This window comes from Thermobia domestica, chromosome 1 (genome assembly GCF_964235325.1).
Source record: "Thermobia domestica chromosome 1, izTheDome1.hap1.1, whole genome shotgun sequence".
NCBI classification, from domain to species: Eukaryota; Metazoa; Arthropoda; class Insecta; order Zygentoma; family Lepismatidae; genus Thermobia; species Thermobia domestica.
Genome location: NC_137454.1, coordinates 62,825,377 through 62,842,249, shown reverse-complemented (window position 1 = coordinate 62,842,249; position 16,873 = coordinate 62,825,377). Strand labels below are relative to the sequence as shown.

The 16,873-nt window shown below is 32.0% G+C and overlaps 1 protein-coding gene across 1 annotated transcript; it reads right to left on the bottom strand.

The window, feature by feature from the left end:
• Positions 1–6,222: 6,222 nt before the first annotated feature.
• Positions 6,223–15,196, bottom strand: LOC145666070 (uncharacterized). The gene is made up of 4 exons (XM_081733167.1): positions 15,087–15,196; positions 14,131–14,213; positions 13,476–13,575; positions 6,223–10,883 (listed from the first exon to the last, which is right to left on the bottom strand). The coding sequence occupies exon 4, from the start codon at positions 10,599–10,601 to the stop codon at positions 7,020–7,022; it is 3,582 nt and encodes a 1,193-aa protein (XP_081589293.1). The 5' UTR covers positions 10,602–10,883; positions 13,476–13,575; positions 14,131–14,213; positions 15,087–15,196; the 3' UTR covers positions 6,223–7,019.
• Between the last annotated feature and the right edge of the window lie 1,677 nt (positions 15,197–16,873).

Sequence of the window (16,873 nt, the reverse complement as noted above, 5' to 3'; positions counted from 1 at the left end):
CACTCACAGCAAGAAGTTAAATATTGTTTTCAAGCCCAAGGTTGAAATTACATTATAATTGTCTCAGGAATACGAATTAGATACTTTGTGCAAGTTTCCTTACAATTGGTGTAATACTCTATCCTCTAGAAATGTAAAGCTTCTCAACACACAATATAGAATAAAATTCAGGAAAACATCTTTAAAACAAAATGAAAATGATTTTATATTATTTATATTTATATGATTCTTCTCGTTAATTGAATGTTTTCGCATCACGTTCTAAACTTCAATAAATATTAATGAAATCAACATAGTTTTTCTTCTTTCATTAAACCTGTATCTTAATCAGTAAAAATGGTAATTCGCATCTGTTATTAAAAATTAAGAAGTTATTTATAAGTACATCGTATTAATATCTCATATCTTATTCATAATCATTACTGTATATTACTAGTAAATATTAATAAATTTCATGTACATAATCATTTATTTTATAAATAACCTAAATTAACTTAAAATTATTAATTTCATTATTCTTCAGTTTGACAAGGTGTTGAAAAAGTTAGAAGCTGTTTTTATATTCATCGCTAATCTTATATCAGAGAACTGAATGTGGAGTAAGTTATCATGTGTGGCATAAATAATCGAGCATTAAGACTGGTTTATATAAGTTTTTCACAGAGTTTGATTAACCCTCTCTGTTAAAGTAATAATTTTGTTTCATTCAAACAAACGCGTTTATTAAATTTACAACAAGAACAGTTGTTGTTGTTGTAGTTTGTACTAGGTCTTTGCTTATTAGGTTATCATTTCAGAGAGTAAGTAGGAGGAACCAGCGGAGTTAAGAATTTCTCTTTCAAATTTCCGCTGTTTTTCTCTCTTTTGTTCTTTATTTATATTATATTTTCCCATTCCTCTTATGCCGGTGAAATTTTCCTGAAATCATGCCATCCATTACATAAAATTAAAAAAGTGTTTTGATCTGTAACCCTGAACAATGTCGGTGCTACTAGGATAAAATTGAAACCTCGTTTGTCAATCACTTCCTTCTTCACCACCGATTTGTCAGTAAACATTACTTTGCCTTTTTGATAGATTATTTGAATGCTAGCTAAAGCTAATGCTACTTCGTATACTGAAATTATTACACATTAGCTAGCATTCTCTTTCATGATAATGATGAAACTAGTATATTTTATACATTAGAACAATATAACCTACTCCACATTAAAAACACATTTCAAACTGAAATGTTTACTTCTAAAATCTCTATTACAGACAGAATACTGTATTTAATGTTAAAAGCAAAACTGTACAGGAAAATTATAATAGAATTAATGTAAATATTTCAAGCAAGATAAAAAGAAATATTAATAAACAGTAAGAAAATTGTTATGTATAAAATTGTTCAAATAGTAATATGTAACTAGAAGTTCCTAAAATTTTTGTATCTTGTTCATTTGCATGTACGAAAGATTAATAAAGTCTTTTTTATTACGAAACATATTTTATTAAAATAACTTAGAATGTTACATAATAATTTTCATACTCAGACTAGTCTTTTTAATAAATTTAATCAGCTGGATTAAGGATTTTGGAGGAGAGGAAGAACTGTTGCGTATAATCTGAGAAATAAATAGAACTTGGAAATGGTCAGATGATTTTTCCATATCTTGATGATTCTAGTAGAAAAAAACGAACTCAACAAGATATGAGTACAGAATAATTAGTTATTTATATAAATTGCACTGCAACATTTAACAGGAAACCACATGCCAAAACAATTGACTTGGAATAGAAGTAAAAAAAGATACAAGAGGTGTTATTGCGGTGAAACTTTTGTCCATAATTAATTGAAATAGGCACGAATATTGTATAGTATTTATTAATGTGCAAAAAGTCCATGATTGTGTGGATTGGGATATCTTCATAAATGTACTGAATAAGGTTCGTTTTGAATAGAAAAACCAAAGGTTTCTGAGAAAAAATGAGAAATTGAGAGAAGAATTCGACAGACACAATCCTTTTATCAATCACTGTAAATGTAGGTTTGGAGAAGAATTGAGAAAATTAGGTAGGTGATACGAAAATTCAATGAGGAAATGTTTGTGAAAGTTGGGAAAAGGAAGGTATTATTGGATATAGTTTTAAAAAGGAAAACAAATTAGCAAAGACATTATTTAAGAATAAATTATTTTAATGAAAAGGGTTGCAGTAGAAGGTATGAGAGGGATGTTGACGGACAATATTAAACAGGGTAATTTTTGCGTCGAAATAAAGAGATTACTAACGAAAGATCATGGAGGATCGAAGCTCGTAACTAGTTACAAATGATCTGTCAATGATGCAAGAATATTTACGACAATGTCGATTATTGATCAAGAAATGCTTTCTGCATATTAAAATTAAACCATTCCTGTTTTCTTGACTCAATCATTTGATAAAGTAGATTCGAAAATATTTGTGTCATCTCGGGATTCAATTACCATTAAATCTATTTTCTTAGAGACGTGGATTAAAAGATGATGTATGTTCGAGAAAGCATTTACCGAAAAGACTCGGACATTTAAAAAAAATAGCTTATGAATTTTTATGATCATGATATAATCCGTAAAGTTTCTTTTGTTTTCAGAAGATGAGGATTGGGAACAATTTTATTTATATATAAAAGAAGAAATCCTGACTGACTGATCAACGACTTGAGCAAACCGCTTAGGCTAGAAACTTTGATATTAATTAAAAATTAACTTAACTAGAAATTTTTGATAGTGCATAGGGTTTGTGACGTAAGGTATCACTAAGGAAAGGTTTTGGAAATTTGATGGGGAAGGAAGAAAAGGAGAAGAGGAAAATGTCTGTATCTCCGAATCGCTTAAGGGTAGAGACGTGAAATTTGGTACATGGACTTCCCATTTAAAATAATTAAAGACGTGTTTCTGCATTTTCTGATACTTCCCTAAGAAGCGAAGAAAATGCGGGAGGAAAAGAGTGAGCCTTACGATTGTTATAATAACATGACCATATCAAAATCCCGTAAGATTAGACGCATGTTAGTGATATGAAACTGTATATAAACCCATATTCAACGCATTCTCGTAGTGCGAAACATGGAAGTAAAGGCTGAATTATGAGATGCGTAGGTCGAGCAAATAAAGAGATCTGGGGACAAAGTCCCCAGCTAGCCAAAGGCTAGTATATGATATAATACAACATAAGTTCATGTAAATTTTGATGCAACGTAGAAATGTTTTAAGTTAATAATATGCCTCCACATTCATTTTGAAATCAAAATGTTGAATAATAAAAATGTGTCCTAATCAATGACTTGAGTTAGTTGTTGATACCTATATTTTTAATAGTGGAATGCAGTGTATTGCAATCAGTATGTGCGACAACAAAAGAGCATTATTCTATCACCTGCATTTATTTCGAACTTCCACCACTATATTTACACGTACAACAATTTTAGTACATTTATCATCTCGTTGACAGTTGCGACGTTTCCAGTTAGTGTAACCTTTCCTAGTCGACCAGCACGAAGGAAGAATTTTTTTTTCTTCTTATACGTGGAGAGACAAGAAAGTTCTTACCCTCACCTTGACAGAAATATGCAAGTAATATAAAAAGTTGCACAATAATAGACTTGTGTGTCTTTGCTCATCCTGTTGAATTGATGTTACCGTCAGGAAATTAGGCGGCGGCAGTATGTTAGATAAAATCAAATTCCGAGTTGTGATTAAGTTTTTCCATCTTCACGGAAAATCGGTACAAACGATACATGAACAGATGCTAGCTGTGAATGGTGAGTGATGCCCATCTTATAGCACAGTTGAACAATAGAAGATTAGAACTCAAATATGGCCACACAAGTCTGCATGATGAACTAGGAGGAGGTCATTCCATGACGGCTATACATCTAACCGTGATGACAGGAGTTTAGCAGCTAATGCTTGGAGATAGACGCTTGACTGTTATTTTACAAAACCTGAGACCTATTCCACCACTCAACTTTGCATTTTTTACAGAAAGGTTTTTTTCATCAGTTTGTGAATGCATAAATATAACACTTATTAATATCGTTGCTCCATCGCAAAATGAAAAGGTGCTTGTAGATAGACATGGGAAGCACTCAATTAACGTTTCCATGATATGCGGTCCCAATTACGTGTTTTACAGTGCAAGTGCAAATTGGCCTGGAAGTGTACACGATAGTCGTATTTTACATAATTCTGCAGTAAGCCGTTTATTTGAAGGAGGTTGAAGACTGTTCCCCAGTGAAGTTTTCCAAGACCTCTTTCCATGTTTTTTGTTTCAAAGTTTTAGTCAACTCGTCTTTAAATGAACGAAACAATATATTACTTTTTCCTTTGACCACTTGATTGCTACTTTCTTCTCATCAACTTCTTTTCTTCCCATTTCTAAAATAATTCACTAAAATTCCTATTACGAATCCTTGCAAATTACTAACTAGAATACAGCGCCTAAAATCGCACTTCAAAATTCAACTAACACTTTGCAAAGACTTTGTAACTTTACAGTTGCAGAACTCAAATTGCAAAGTTGTTCAAAAGTAAGTTGCAAAGTTCAATGGTGGAACAGGTCTCCCTGCTCTAAAGCTTCTACCTTCACTTTTAAAAGATCGTAAGTAGTCTATCTGTTATCTTGAGCATATTTCTAAGTTGATACACGTTGGACCTGGAGTACCCTAAGGATCGAATCTAGGAGCCTTACTTTTTATACTCTTTATTAATAACTTACCCAATTCTGTAAAAACGTTAACACGCCGATGATCTTAAAATATATGCAGAAACTAAATCAATTAATGACCATGTGAAATTACAAGATGATTTGGTAAATGTATTTAATTGGTGTGTAGAAGTAGAATCGTTTCCTTATCTGACCGCCCTGAGGCGATATCATTTTAATCGTGGCCTTTTACGCTGTATTATGGGCTTTCTAGCGCCGCGGTGTTGCCAAATTATGCCCTAAAGGGTTGAAATTCCCTATATTTTGTATATTTATAGTGTAAATCATGCAACATTGTAAGATATAATTTAATTAAATTTTGATATCAATTTAATTAACCCTTCAATTAAACTCCTATCAAATTGATTACCCCTTTAATCAAACAGCTATTAATTTATTCAATTAAAGATGATTGCGTAGAATTAATGTAATCGCGTATGATGATATACGTACCGTTATTACCTTATAGTGGTGTTTAATTACGAACGGGTTTAATGTATTATTGAAGTAATGACTGCAATTATTTTGGATTGATAACGCGTGTAAGATGGTTTCGTTGGCGCCCGTACTGTCTGGTTATGCTACGACTTCCCTTTATACTTTCCCCGCCCGTCCACTTTGTATATTACCGACTGTCCATTAACCGCACTGTATTGAACGTTAGCTTTCCGCTGGCGCCATTTCCGTCGGGAGTTTTCAGCCCCGCCCGCTTTGTATTTTGCCGCTTGGTAGCCGTGGACGCTAATGGTATTTTCCGGCACATTTTGTATGTTTATCTAATATTTTAACTTAAGTAAGAAGACAAAGTTTACTTACCTTTGATAAATTCCGCTGCTGCCTATTTCCTGGTTGCTGCCACTGCTTCATTGATGTTGACAATCTTTTTTATGACGTAGAAGAACTTGTTGCGCGAACAAACAAATATTGCGATACCGCATTTTGTAATTTTTGGTTTTAGGATATATTTATAACCTTGGTTGACTTTTTGATTCAGATTATTATTAAAATTAATAAAATAATAATTCATTGAGTGAATATATGAATTTGATATTGTAATTTTATGAAAAGTATAAATATTGTGCCTTTATTAATATTCTATTTTTATACATATGAAGCATATGTATTTTTCCTTTATTTTATACAGAATACACATACTTTAGAATAATGTACGTAAATAAGTTTATATAATAGTATATGAAGCATATGTATTCTTCCTTTATCTTATACAGAATACACATACTATTTGTATGAAATACCTTTTTAATTTTATAGGATGTAGAAATAAAATGCGGGGATGTAAGTTTTAAAAAAATATTGAAAATTAAAAGTATATGATAAAAAATTCTATATATGATAAAAATTCTATATATGATAAAAAATAAAAAGTATTTGAAAATAGGATATATATATATATATATATATATATATATATATAATATTTATTTGATATACATTCATCTATATTTGTTTACATAGGTTTTGTTTATACTTGATTTGAATTAACAAAATAATTTAAGCTTTTGAATTATGGTATATACAATATACATATTATGAAAAAACTATTTACAATATAATATTTCAAACTATTTACAATAAGATACAAATGACTTAAAATACAATATACATAATATATAAATACTATTTATAATATACATTATTTGAAAAAATATTATTTACACCTGAAGCCGTGGATCATAGGGTGTGAGGGGTCGTGAAAGATTTAAAAAATTTGATAATATAGCATACCCGGGAATAACAGGATACAGTGTATAATTGTTACGTGTTTCCTTTTCATTCATTCATACCACTATTTATATTTTTACCATTTATTCATTTATTTACAGTTTGTTCAATTTTATTAACAAGATATATACATTTTTTTACATTACATTTATGCATTCAACATTCACACATTTGCCAACCATTAGGCGCGGTACCCAAAGGGTAATGTCCTGTAGTCGGTCGTGCTCTCAGGATTTAATCGTCGTCGCTTGTTGGATACCTTTTGATGGGTCTTTGTTTCAGGTCTTGATACGATGACAAATCCCCGCTTACGGGTAATCCTACCTGGGATGTTTATTGTTTATCTTTCAATTTTTCCACGAACCAGGTTGTAAAAATGCTCAAAATTAATTTCTTCGCGTGTTGTATAATCCAAAGTGATACCCCGAATTTTATACACATAATCAAATTTTCCCGTCCCTATACGCATAATTTTTTGGCCCCAGACCTATAAATTTGTCTATTTCCCACCCCTCTTTTACTTCGTCGGTTAGTTCACCCAAGTAGGGTCATAATGTAAGTGGAGATTTTTCATCACGGCGTTGTATGAACATGATGCTATCAGTATCACAATACAACACCTTATCGCGACCTACACTTGTTATTAAGTCATACAATTTTAACCGCGCCCATGACGTAATGAACGCTGCAAGAACAACGTTTGAGAATTTCCATGGTTTGTTCTTATTCTCCGTATTGTGATACGTAAGAATAATATGTTTATCTCCGACGGGTAATACGCTTTGTACTTCGTATTGTGGTGCCCATAGGTAGCGCAAAAATTTTTCCGGTGTGTCAACAATTACAGATTGCGACAAGTGCGTTCTTTGTCCCCATTTACCATAAAGCGAATTGAGGAATATCTTGGAGATATACCTCAGGCCAGGGTTCAATTCAATACTATCTTCCATTAACTCTATGCCTTCATGGGCATAATAATCTGCTATGTATTTTTGTTTGTCTCCTTTGGTTTTGCACCAAGCAGGAAAACCAGAGGCTTCCTGCTTTAATTTTAGGAAGGAGCCCACATAGTCTTTAAACAGACTATCCGAGTTTTCCTCCTCACAACCGAGTAGTTCAAATTCCCATACTTCAATAATTTGCAGAATTTTATATCCGGCCTTTAACGCTTTATGAAGTTCTGGTGTACAATACGTGTCTGTTAAAGCACGCTCGGCGTCGGAATGCGTGCAATTATTGATACCTTCTTCCATACACGTGCGACATAGGCCAAACATAAGTCGCCCGTTACACGTATATGGGAGCACCGGAAAATACAAATCTTTTGGGGGCAAAATGGTGCATTTTACTAACCTATTGATACTTCCCACATCTGGAAAGTCCGGCCCCTTGTATATTTTTGGCTTACCTACGGGCATTGGTTTACGTGCCATTACCCAAGGATACAATGATGTTACATCATAATATGCAATGAACTCATTGGAAGTACATTCGTGCAACGCATTGAAACACTCGGTCCGACCACCATGAAAACCGTCCTTGGGTACAAGGTGATCAACAAGATCCTTACATTGAATTTTAATAAACTCTTGTATGGACTTATCGTTTTTCACCATGTGGTCCCAATTGCATTCCCACATTTCAACGAGATTAACTACCCGTTTCTTGAGGTAATTAGCTTTTATGATGGTCTTTTCGTAGCGGTCTTGCAGGGATGCACTATCCTTAGAGGCAGAATCGAGACTGACGTGGCGCAATGCTGTAAAACAACGCTTACACCAGTGGAAAAAACATCCATGAAATTCATAAACTGTATTTGTTTTACTATCATAACCATCGACTTTATATTTACCAATACGCCTTTCCAATCCATTCCCTGAATGTTCAATTTTATTACCTTTGGTACGTTCTAAATACCGTAACCAATACAAAGCTTTTAGACTTTGCCGGTCACGGTGATCGAACCCATAAGGCGGAATAATTGGAATGACCTCATTTGGTAAATATAAGGACCGATAAGTTAGAATTGCCAAACTTGCAATTGTAGGAGAGGAAATAAAACACTGGATACCATTCGTTTTCTCCTCGATTAAGTTCGAAAACTTAATCACAGCCTCTGCAAGAATCTTAACGTCATTCCTACAGTATTCCATCATCTCGTATAGGAGATCATACTCCTCGCCGCTTAAAGCACGTTTTTGGTGCCAGGCGATTAATTGTCCCCGTTCTTTCGGCCTGAGACTGTCTGCATCAAAATACTCTAAAGACGGAATTTTGCCTACATAATTTTGATTTTCGGATGTGTTAAATAAATATGGGAAATATCCCTTTCGCAAATTGCCAGATAAGCCTAATGCTTCAGGGAGCCGGGACAATCTGACTCCCATATACAAATATGTGTCACGGAAATAGATTTTATTTCCAAGTCTCATTTCTACAACATTTTGGCCCGTCATTATTACATTTGGTACGAGATCATGTTTTTCTATTAAGGTTCTTGCACAGAACTGCATGTCATAGTTACTTCCATTATGAGAAAGTACTATGATCTTCTTGAACATTGGCCGACTTATTAGCACGTGACTAATAAATCCGTCAATATCCTGGAAATCAAACTTATGGGATCCATTTTTATCCCTACACACAAAGCATGGATCGTCCAACTTTGTGTCTTTGCATTTATGGCAAATATTAATACAGTTCACGAAATTCACGCAATGTTCTCGTTCTCCCCGTTCATTCTTAGCTAATAACATCGTCTCCACGTCAAACACGGTGTACAAAATGGTGTCGACATGCTCAACTTTGGCAGCCTGAACAAAACAAATATGGTCACCATCCACATGCATGTAGCATGCTTTGCAGAAATGTTCACCACATTTGTGTTCAGACTTCCTGTTTCGCATATCGAACATATCACCACAATCGGGACAAACTTTCTTTAATTCACACATTGTCTTGCCACGTGCAATTACATTTTTATGATTGGCAAAACACTCATGCGAAGGAAAGAATCTATAACAATCATTACACTCGCGTTTAATATCATCACCACAAGGCTCATGACATTTTTCACACGCAGGACACTTATATTCACACCTATGATATTGTATATGATTATATCCTTGCAGACAATAGCAACAATATGATTTTTTGTCCAAAAGTGTAGTAATATTGGTAATCAGCTCATAATGCCCTTCTGTGTACAATATTAATATTTGTTTGTTTGCATGAATTCCCGGATATATTATATTATACTCCCGAGTCAGTTTGTTCTTCTCATAAATGACAATTTGATATTCGGGGGTTAGTTTGTTTTGGAACTTCTTCGCATCAGTAATAGTGCACCCATTTTGATGCTCAATGGTAACATCAGCATCATCGCACAAATCCTTGGCCTGCTTCAACAATCGCTCAGGATGATTTTTTAATTTATACAGTTCATATTTTTGATCGGCCCTAGCCTTCCCGAGGATGATAGCCTTAGGAAGACAATAGGCATTTCTTTCCATAGGGATGGTACACTTTTCCAAAAGTGTTGCATATTCCTCATATTTGGCCGATCCACGGGTTCGACCCCTTCTCTTGCGTGGATTAGCAATGTGGATTTTAAAATCCACCTTACTCCCAAAAAGAAAATGTTCATTACTATTAAGCACGTTTTCAATGGTATGGAATAATACATCAGGATTCAATTCCTTTTTAGGACGCCATGTCATGTACACCGGTTTGTTTAATTTCGACGCTGAACTTTCAATAGTAATACCAATGTACATACCATCATCGACGTCATTTAGCGTATGCTCTTGTAAAAATTCAAATAATGAGCGAATATATGTTTGCGGGTCTTCGATTCCTGTAGTGCGCATACGCTCAACGGTAACTTCCTTTCCACGCAGACCAAAGTAAGGATAGTGCTTAGTTTTACTATTAACAATGCGAAAGTAATCCCGTTTGCCTGCACCATACAAGGTAGGTTCCAATGTAGAACATGTAGTATGTTCTGGTGCAGAACTCGTACTAGCCCCCGGAAGAACACCCAATAACTCGTTGGAATCATCAACAGTTAAGCCCGTAGTCTTCCCTGCAGACACAAATTCTCTAAATTTTTCATGCGCTGCTTCCAGCATATTGTCTTGACGAAAGAGGCCCACACGATACAAATCAATAATATCCTTTGCGGACTTGCAACTCTTCAATACAATAGCCGGTACACAGCCAAAATGCACAAATACCGCTTGCAGTAACTTTACATATGATAAAGTGTTTACCCTCACACCCGTAGCATGGCATTGCGTCAACACTTCCCACGTAAAAACACTTCTTCGGCATTATTATAGCCCCGAGCTTCCTGGGCCGCCAACATGGTGGAAATAACATTGTGCGCTTCCATTTTTTTCAGTCTTCAAGCACTGTTTAAATAAAATAAGTAATTTTAGTTTCGATAAAACTTTCTAAATATTCTTACGCAGTTTTGCACTAATTATATAATTAAAAGTTTTTCGTGCTTCAAATCAGTTACTTAATTTTTCAATTTACTTAACACACTGTTTAACTTTATCGGCAAATCCGTGAGTACTTTCCCCAAACAATAATTTGCAATGTCCCGTAATCAACTAATGATCACAACACGGAAACTACAATCAGGAACGTCTTCACTTTTTCACTGATTTTTACTACTGACTGACCGCTCAATTTTGCCTGTGCTATATACATGAAAATATTGTAAATTCCACACGAAGTTTTCCGAACATTAACGAAATTTTCCGAAGTTTGCCGAAGATTGTGGAAAAATACCAATCCTATACTAACACTGTTTATTGAAAATATAATTAAATGTTTATCAACAGATCCTGATAACTATAACTCCGTAAGTTTTTCAGTTTACAGAATCGGCAAATCCGCTCACAGTTTCCAATAACACTAAATGACAAAATCCTGTAATATTTACCTAACTGTTTTGCAATTGCAGCACACAACGTACAAACAGGAACGTCTTCTATACTGATTCGCCGCGGCTTGCTGCGCCGTATTTATACTTTCGGAAATGTAATCTCGTACCCAAATGCATTTAGTTTGTAATCTCGTACCCAGATACACTTTCTTTAAAGTCTCGTACCCAATCGTGTTCAGTTTGTAATCTCGCACCCAGATAATTTAGTTTGTAATCTCATACCCAGACGTATTAAATCATATATCAATAAAAAATATTTTCTAAAGTAATAATGTTATTTTACAAACATGTATTATTTAAAGTCATGTGACATTTTCGAAGATTTTCGAACTTAACCGAATATTTATTTTTCACGGACAATAATATTTTCATATTTGAAAAATGAACATATCTGATGTGAACATTCCAATGAATAAAAATCATTTCAAAATAACATTGGCAATAAAAAAATCCAAGCAGTAATAAACAGAAACACAAATTAATAAAAATAACATAGTAAACAAAACATATCAAAGAAGAAATAATTTAGCAAAAATCAAATAAGAAACAAGGTTAGAAAAAGGTTTTAGAATAGTTTATGACCCAAAGCATCAGAACTTTATCAAACAAACAATATAGCAGAGATTTAAAGAATATACTGAATTAATCCACATAGGTTAGGAAAACCATATTTAATTAAGCCAATTATTAAACAAACGATAGCATAGAAATAGCATATTTTAAAGATAGTTAGTTAATGCAGTTCTATTCAACAAAGAATAGCAAAAGATAGCATTAGGATAGTTAATTGTTACAAATCGAAGTTAAAAGCAAAATAGCATCCAACAAAACATAACACAACAACAAAGAAATTAATAGAATAGCAATAGTATAAAAACTAGCAGAGAATAAACAAACTTGAAAACCATATAAGAAAAAGAAGAAGCACATTTACTTTAAACAAATTAATTAGCAGTTCACAACTTTTAACAAGTTTCGAAAGATTTAACAACTATTTTTAAACGTTCACAAATATTTATTGGATCCCAACAAAGTTGGTCAGAGTTTATTTTAGTACACTCACATATTGTTCGAACATGTTACACATGTGAACGAATAAAATAATTAGAATCATAAATTGTTCAGTTTCAGTTCATAGGAAGCGTACGAATTAAAATTGTATAGCATAAAATGTATAAGTAAACAAAAGTAACACACATTAAATATTTTTCTGATAATGTAGTTTTTATAATACAATTTTTGAATTCTGTTTTAATGTATTTTGTAACGCATGATTTATTTATTTATTACTAAAAATATTATTCACTTGTAATGCTAGTTTTCATTAAGTAAGTGTTAATAATATTTGTATATTTTACTTTGATACCCATTTATATTCTAACTGATAAAATTAAGAATGTCTTGTATTAGTAAAACTTTTCATATTTCTAATTTACTTGTGTCGATACTTTGAAATTGTTATATGTATTTACATTATACAAAATTAAAAATACAAGTTTAAAACGAAGATGTAACTTGTAAAATTAAAATTCAATTTACGAAAATGAAAATACAATTTTAAAAATTAAAAATACAAGTTTAAAAACAAAGATGCAATTTAAAATTAAAAATGCAATTCGTAAACAAAAAGTGTAACTTTGAAAAATAAAAATGTTTGAAAAAAGTTTTCTGCACACGTTCATAAAAGTTCAGTTAATTTTGTTTTTATACTTTAACTGTAAACGTTAATGTTTATTTTCAACTGACATTAAATTCTTGCAATGCAATTCTTTATGTTTACATGAAAATTTTGCAAAATAAAAAATGCAAAAAATTAAAGTTTAAATGAGTTGCAAACGAAAATATAATTTTACATGATCTTAAAATATTCATTAAGTTTGTGTACTTAAACACATGTAAAGTTAATTTACTCAAAATTATTTGTATGTCTTTAATTATATTCTCTTTATAATATAGTTTCATTAGATTAAAATATTGTTTTTTTAGTTCATTTATGTAAGTAACAAATATTTTTATTTCTATTTAACAAAAAATGTATATGAACACTTACCGCCGCTGGAAAGACAGGAAATCCTTATTTAAATGTTCTTAGATGTCAAATAAAATATGAGAAGTGATAAATTCACAGTTGAGGATGAAACACTTGAATGCTGTAATAATAAAGAAAGACAATATTAATTTACATGAAACATTATAAAAATTTGAAAATGTGTATTACTAAACTGTAGAAATTAATTTGCAAAAATTTAACTATGTTGCATGCTACAAAAAAATTTTTAAGCGGTGTTAACAAAACTGCATGGTGAAAAAAACATGTATATTATGAACAAAAAATAAATTCAAAGAAAAAATGTATGCAAGAAATATTTAACATTTGTTAACAAAAAACGTTACGCTCTCAAAGAAATAAGTAATGCAAAATAATTCTTTCAAAGTAATCTGCATGCTACACAAGCTCAGAGCAGCTACGCTGTGAACTTGTAAATAAATCGTTTGCTGAGCAAACTCCTTGTTAACTCTAATTTGATCGCTTCTTATTAATTTAACCTCTCGTAATAAATTACTCGAACACTTACAGTGTGAACTTACAAAAAATTTCTTATCTTTTACCGATTGCTTGGTACACAAGCTAAGAATAGCTACGCTGTGAACTTACAAAAAAAATTCTTAAGCACAAGCTATTAAGTGTTGTCAATGATACTTACTTTACTTCTGTGAACTTTGATACTTTGAAATTCTGAATTCCACTGTAACTTTTACTCCAATTAGCTGCCTCCAATTAGTTGCCCTGAAACAATGAAACATTACTAAGTAACACTTGTAATTTATTTTCCTAATCATTTTTTGAGTCGCTTCTTATTTTTTATTGGTTCGTATGCCAGAGCATACTCGTAAGAGGAGCTACGCTGTGAACTTACAAAAAAATCTTATCTTTTAAAGATTGCTTCTTATTTTTATTGGTTCGTATCTTTTTTATTATTTCGCTTTTTATTTTTATTAGTTCGTATCTTTTTATTATTTCGCTTGGTACACAAGCTCAGAGCAGCTACGCTGTGATCATTTTATTCGTTCGTTTGCTGTGCAAACTCTTTGTTAACTTTAATTTGATCGCTTCCATAAGAAGCTCAGAGGAATTACATTCCGAAATATTAATTATTTATTCTCTCGTCTGTTACACAAACTCGTTTTTTAAAATTGTAAAGAGCAAATTTCATTTGAGAACTTGTAAATTAGTCGGAACAACTATACTGTGAATATTAGAATGTTTAATCAAACTAACTCAACATAACTTAAGCTAACCTTTCTTATATATTTGACTATTTCTACTTGTTCTTTCAGTGTTCTTTTCTTAACTTTGACGGATCGTTTTCTGTGAAAACTTCTTTTTTATTGGATCGTATCTTATTTTTATATTCTCCTTTCTTATAGAAAGTCGTAATTTTTTAATGGATCGCTTTCATAAGAAGCTCAGAGGAATTATATTCCGAAATATTAAAAAGCTCCTAATAAATTAGTCGAACACTTCGTGTGAGCATACCAATTATTTATACTCTCCTAATAAATTAGTCGGAACAACTTATTTTACTATTTCGTATTATTTTCAATAATATTCTTGCAGCAACATAATTGATCTATTTAAGTACAAAGGAATAAAAAATACCTTTGGTAGCAGAAAATATCTTGCTCCTCTGGTACTTTTGGTTGATACTTCTCGATACTTTTTAGTACTACACCAGTAATAATGGTATTGCCACAAAAGGGTAACCTAAAATATATCATAACATGTGTTAGAGCATATGTTGTAGTATAAAACATTATACCTAACTAGATATCTATATTTACATTAGAGATATATCTATATCTATAACTATATCTATATCCATCTATAACTATATCTATCTATATCTATAACTATATATTTATATTTGCATTAGAGATATATCTATATCTATATCTATCTATAACTATATCTATCTATCTATATCTATAACTATATATTTATATTTACATTAGAGATATATCTATATCTATCTTATATGTTAGTATACTATATGATGCCTTATATAAGATAGAAGAACATGATATTGAGTGTATCTAAAATATATATTTCTGAAATATGTATAAATCATTTGGTTCTGTTAGAATTAAATTTTCAAATATCAGTACTATAAGATACTAGGAAGAGGTGGCAAGAAAAGGTATACAGGTGATGTCAATGGAGTTTTGATAAGTTATGAGAAACCTAAAGGAAACATTTATAAAAAAACGGCTATGAAAACAGAGTACAAAAAACAATACGAAGAAAAAACAAAGGCAGGCATAAGAAGAAAACATGCATAAAGGCAAATGACAAAACATATCAGATTTGTATTATACACAAACAGAAAGCTTCTGCTATATACAGAAAGATAAAAGACATATGATAGCTAATGTCAAATAGTTTGGGTTAGGTTAAAGAAGATATAATAGAATAACAGACAAACATCTTGAAAAAATACAAGTAGTAGTGCTAATAATAGTAAATAGCAGAAAAACCAAGCAAGAAAAAAATACTAAACACAATAGAATAGTACTCAAGCAGATTAAGAAATTCTACTAGTAGTGCTAGTACCAAATAGCAGAAAAACCAAGCAACAAGTATACTAAACACAATAGAATACCAAGCAACCATTTTAAGAAATATATAATGCTAGCACAATAAGAAACCCGTACATCACTCTTAAAATCATCTACAAAGAGGCGCGCATTGGAAATTCTAAGAGACATCTAATAATAGAATTGGTAACAGACATATAATAGCAAACATGGAGGCAGAAAACTTTTCAAATAGCTTAAGCTTAGTTCAGGATAGGGACATAAACTTGAGTATGCATTAGTTAAAAGTACCATACTGGTTTAGCATTAATTAAGAAGTAGCGAACTAATTAGTTAGCAAGTAAAAGCAAAACATGAGCTTAAGTTTAGAATTTAGGAAACATTTAAAGCTTAGTTGTTGTTCTGTATAGCTGCAAAACACTGTCACTTACTCTGAGGGAAGAACATAAACTAAAAAGTATTTGAAAACAAGATCCTAAAACGAATATTCAGTCCTAAGAGGAACGAAAATGGAAAAATGGCAGAAACTTCATAACGAGGAACTACATAATTTATATGGTTTACCCAGCATTGTTAGGATCGTCAAGTCTAGGTGGGCAAATCATGTAGCTAGAATGGAAGAACGCTTTCAAACTCTTGACTGGAAGACCAGTCGGAAAACAACCATTAGGAAGTCCTAGGCGCAAATGGGAGGAAAATATTAAGATGGATCTTTCAGAGATTGGAATACAAAGTAAAAAATGATGCAAGGATAGAAGTCATTGGAGAGCTTCTGTGAACCTCCGGGTTCCATAAAGTTAGTTAGTTAGTTAAAGCTTAGCTGCGGACAAGATCTTAAAGTTTAAAATAATT